Here is a 5023-nt window from a genome sequence, read left to right on the forward strand (position 1 = left end):
GGTTTGGAACAATAACCTGAAACCAGGTTGGCTTTAAAATATTACTTACTACAACATGATTAAGAAACGTTAGGAACTCTTGGTGATTTTAGCACGCCCGTCTACAATAGCTATAGGGTTAATTTTCACATGCTTGTATTTTCTAACCTCTTGCCTAATAAAGAGAATCATAGAATCATAGGATGGTAGAGTTGGAAGGGACATTGCAGGTCATCTAGTCCAACCCCCTGCACTCTGCAGGAGCAGAGCCGAAAGATGGCCCTAGAACTATAAAGAGAACTCCAGGCCAGTTTGGCTGGGGACCCTGGAGGTTTTTTGCCATCTTCTGGGCATGGAACAGGGGTCACTGGGGGGAGGGGAGGTATTTCTGAATTTCCTGCCTTGTGCAGGGGGTTGGACTCGATGACCCTGGAGGTCCCTTCCAACTCTACGATTTGATATTTCTTTTTTCAATAAAAGATAAAATCTCTGAAGGTTCTCTGCCTGGTTTGCTGGTTTTAGTTCAAAGAATGGAACTCACAATGGTCTCATTTGTCTTATTGGATTTCAAGGTCCCAAGGGTGTGACCGAGGTGCCAGCAAGGGGCAAGGATGCGGAGTGCGATGCGTCCCTCTCACCTGAGAGTCTCCTTGATGGCCGCCTTGAGGAGCGGCAGGGAGCTCAGGAGCTTGGAGACTTCCTTGGGCCCGTGGGCCTCGGCAGCCTGGATCTCTTCCCGAATCGCTGTCTGGACGTGTGGGTTGCGGGCCAGCTCAAAGAGGGTGAAGAGCAGAGGCATGGCTGTCTGAGAGGGGAAAGGGCACCGTCAGAGAGAGGCCTTCCCAACAGGCAGGTTGCATAGCCCAGGAAGAACCACCAGGCTGGCTGATGGATTCCAAACGAGATCCCATCAGAGCCTCAGAAGAGTCCTGGGTTGGATCAGACCAGGGAAGGTCCATCTAGTCCAACCTCCCGTCTCACTCAGTGGCCAACCAGTTCCTCTGGAGGGCCAACAACAGGGCACAGAGGCCGAGGCCTTCCCCTGATGAGAACCTCAGAAGAGCCCTGCTGGATCAGACCAGGGAGGGTCCCTCTAGTCCAGCCTCCCGTCTCACACGGTGGACAACCAGTTCCTCTGGAGGGCCAACAACAGGACAGAGAGGCCAAGGCCTTCCCCTGATGAGAACCTCAGAAGAGCCCTGCTGGATCAGACCAGGGAGGGTCCATCTAGTCCAGCATCCTGTCTCACACGGGCCAACCACTTCCTCTGCAGGGCCAACAACAGGGCATAAAGGCCAAGGCCTTCCCCTGGGAAGAACATCTGAAGAGCCCTGCTGGATCAGACCAGTGAGGGTCCATCTAGCCCAGTATCCTGTCTCACACAGTGGCCAACCAGTTCCTCTGCAGGGCCAAAAAGAGGGCAGAGAGGCTGAGGCCTTCATAAGACCATAAGCCCTGCTGGATCAGGCCAGTGGTCCCTCTAGTCCAGTCTCTTGTCTCACACAGTGGCCAACCAGTTCCTCTGGACAGCCAACAACAGGGAGCAGAGGCCGAGGCCTTCATTAGAACATCAGAAGAGCCTTGCTGGATCAGGCCAGTGGTCCATCTAGTCCAGCATCCTCCTGTCTCACACAGTGGCCAACCAATTCCTCTGGAAGGGGCCAACAGCAGAGCAGAGAGGCCGAGGCCTTCCCCTGATGTTGATTCCTGGCTCTGGGATTCAGAAGTTGACATGAAGGTTCCCGTCAGTCCCCATGGCCACTGATAGAACTCTCCTTTGTCAATCTGTCCCATCCCCCTTTAAAGCTGTCTATCATATCTAAATTGAAAAGTCCAAAGTAAGAGTTTCCTGAAACCGTGGCTCCAGGTGGAAGCAAGACGGTTCTCAGATGTGTGCAAGCAGGTGCCCTGGGCAGGGATGGCTGTGTGATCCGCTCCCACCCGTGGAAGGGTACCTGCAGAGGGCAACCCTCCCGCTTAGGCAGCAGACAACTGCGGCAGGCTGCCCCTTCCCGGCCCGTTTAGTCGCACCCCCATGGTTCCTGGACCAGCCTTGCCCTGCGCTGAACTCACGGTGTCAACCGCACCCGCCGTGAACTCCGTCATGTTGGCCTTGATGGCGTCCAGGGGCAGGTCGGCATTGAGAAGCAACTCGGCCATGATCCCGGAGTACTTGCGGGGCTTCCCGAGGCAGAATTCCTGGTAGATGTTCTGTATGCACTTGTCCGCTGGGGAAGCAAGGAGACAGCAATGAAAAGAAAAAGGTTTCAGTTTTGTTTTCGCATGTGGGTGGGTATTCTGTTTGTAATAACTGTTTGGATACACTATATCTTTAATAGGCTAGCTGTGATCATTTCATGCCAAGTAAAAATGTCCATAGTCATATTTTATGTTCCTCCAGTAACAGAATGACTTTCAATCGGGAAAAGAAAAAAGAAATGCTAATGTAGCATTTTTTTCAATTTTTCCGGAAATGTCAGTGAAAATGTCCGTTTCCCCCCGGAAAAAACTGGGGGGGAAACGGGTTTTTTTCCGAGCTTCAAAATTTCCGGAAATTTTACATCTCTAGGGTCGACCCTGCTTAGCTTCTGAGCTGTCAAGGCAAGAGACGAACAGAGTTGGTTTGCCATTGCCTGCCTCTTCATTGCAATCCTCGTCTTCCCTGGCGGTCTCCCACCCATGTACTAAGCAGGACCGACCCTGCTTAGCTTCCAAGATCTGACAAGATCAGGTCTCCTGGGCCATCCAGGTGAGGGGAAGAGATGAACACAGGTGGTCTGCCACTGCCTGCCTCTGTGTAGCAACCCGGGACTTCCTTGGCGGTCTCCCACCCATGTACTAAGCAGGGTCGACCCTGCTTAGCTACCAAGATTTCAAGGCAAGAGAGGAACAGAGGTGGTTTGCCACTGCTTGCCTCTGCAGAGAACAGCTGGACTTCCTTGGTGGTCTCCCATCTAAATACTAGCCAGTGCTGACCCTGCTTAGCTTCCGAGACCTGATGAAATCAGGCGACCCAAGTCAGGGCGCAAGAAGACGAGGGTTACAAAAATTAGAGACAACACCAAAAAAGGATCTGACATGATATGTCAAACGATGCAGAGAATGGAGTCACAGAGTTAGAACAGAACAGGAAGCCAGGGACCGGCCGTTGTGGGTCTGGACCTCAAATGAGTCTGAGCCACCTCTGCTACTGGGGGAGCGAAGAGAACTGCACTCCCTCACCTCAACTCGAAGCAAAGCCCAGTGGGGGAGATATGAGATGGAGACATCCTGCTCCCAGCTTGGCTTGCCAGCCTCTCCCGTGGGAATGAACTTCATAGGATAACCGAAGTTGTGTTTAGGGGGAAATAGATCTTCTTTAATTATCCTCTCTCTTTCTTTTAAGTTTTGGAAAGACTTTAATGGTCTGTTACTCACAGGACACTTAAAGAAGACATATTTTCCCCTAAACACAACTTCCTTATCATAACAGGGTTGTTTTCCTACGAAGTTCAGCCTGTCCCGTGATCTCTTGTCCTTGACTTCACTCCAGCCTCTCCGTGGGACCTGGAATCCCCCTGGAGTTACAATTGATTGCCAGATGCGTGTGGTGGGCGGGCGCAAGAGGGGACCCCCGCCTAGGGTGCAAAAAAAGCTGGGGCCAGCCCTGCCGACCTACAGCGCTCAATAGACTGTTTCACTCAAGGTTTCATCACATGAGACCTTACACCTTTTGTATTTTTTCTGCAACTCTCTTTCTTTTAAGTTTTGGAAAGACTTTAATGGTTTGTTACTCACAGGACACTTAAAGAAGATATATTTTCCCCTAAACACAACTTCCTTATCATAACAGGGTTGTTTTCCTACGAAGTTCAGCCTGTCCTGTGATCTCTTGTCCTTGACTTCACTCCAGCCTCTCCATGGGACCTGGAATCCCCCTGGAGTTACAATTGATTGCCAGATGACAGGGATCAGTTCCCCGAGAGGAAACAGCCGCTTCAGAGGGTAGAATCCATGGCTCCACATCCCTGCTGGGCGGCCAGAAGCCGGGGGCGGGGCTTCGTCATGTGCCCCGCCCCCGTACCTCACCCGCGGGAACTGCGATCCCCCGCGATCCCCCCCGAAATGACCTCTGGTTCTAGCAGAGACCTTCCAACTCACCTGGCTGCTCTCTGTCTCCTCCTGCCTGCAAAGGCCATTCTGCTGATGGACGAGAGAGCCCCCAAGTGCCACCTGCCCTCTGGCTGCACTTCGGTCTCATCTACGTCTCCACAGGGTCATGCAGAGCCCTGGATCCTGGGCCCCAGTCGCCCAGCCCCCTGATTCGCCATGGGGTGGCCTCCATCGAAAACAGCCTCCCAGCCTCTGTTAACCAGACAAAGGAGCACCCCCCCCAAGATGCCCGTCACTGCCTTTCTGAACCTGGCCTCTCCCTCCCCTCCACCCCTGCTGAGGAACAACCCCTGACTGGTCCCCTGGAGGTCCCGTCACTAAAACTCATGGATGCCAAACAGACACCCATCCCCTCCCTGCTCTGCCTAGTGCCTGGAGTCCTGGGTTGCCAACCTCCAGGTGGGTATGGAAAAGTATATGACACTGTGTATAATAGATGTGTGCTTAAGGCAGATCTATTTTGTGCTTTTTATTTATTTTTTTAAAAAAATTCTATACTGTTATACAAATACTAGGAAAAAGGCTCGTTGTGGAAATAAATACAACGGCCTCTAGAAAGAGGCTCTGGGCGGGTGCCCCGGCCTTGGACACTCAGTGTCAATTTGCTGTGGTGACCTCAGCAGGGTATAATGGCGCTGAGTCCACCATTTTCTTCAGAGGAACTGATCTCTGCTACCTAAAGAACAGTTGGAATTTTGAGTGATCTCCAGCCCTCACCTGGAGATTGGCAATGATGGTTCCCCAGAAGGGAATAGTTGGTTTGGAGGGTGGAGTCTATGGCTTTGTACCTGTCCGAGGTCCCATGCCTCCTGAAACCTCACCCTCTCCAGGCTCCATCCCTCACATCTCCAGGAATTTCCCACCTGGAGTTGGCAACCCTATTCCTGCCCAG

At 52.3% G+C, this 5023-nt stretch overlaps 1 protein-coding gene across 1 annotated transcript in view; it reads right to left on the reverse strand.

The window, feature by feature from the left end:
- Positions 1-5023, reverse strand: part of LOC107116366 (cytochrome P450 11B, mitochondrial) — a 22620-nt gene that overhangs the window by 8734 nt on the left and 8863 nt on the right. The window contains exons 5-6 of the mRNA XM_015418263.1: positions 2053-2207; positions 618-784 (exon numbers count right to left, since the gene is read on the reverse strand). Coding sequence (XP_015273749.1) covers positions 618-784; positions 2053-2207 — 322 coding nt within the window. The remainder of the gene's footprint in view (positions 1-617; positions 785-2052; positions 2208-5023) is intronic.

This window comes from Gekko japonicus, unplaced genomic scaffold, assembly GCF_001447785.1.
Source record: "Gekko japonicus isolate JY-2015 unplaced genomic scaffold, Gekko_japonicus_V1.1 scaffold3828, whole genome shotgun sequence".
NCBI lineage: Eukaryota > Metazoa > Chordata > Lepidosauria > Squamata > Gekkonidae > Gekko > Gekko japonicus.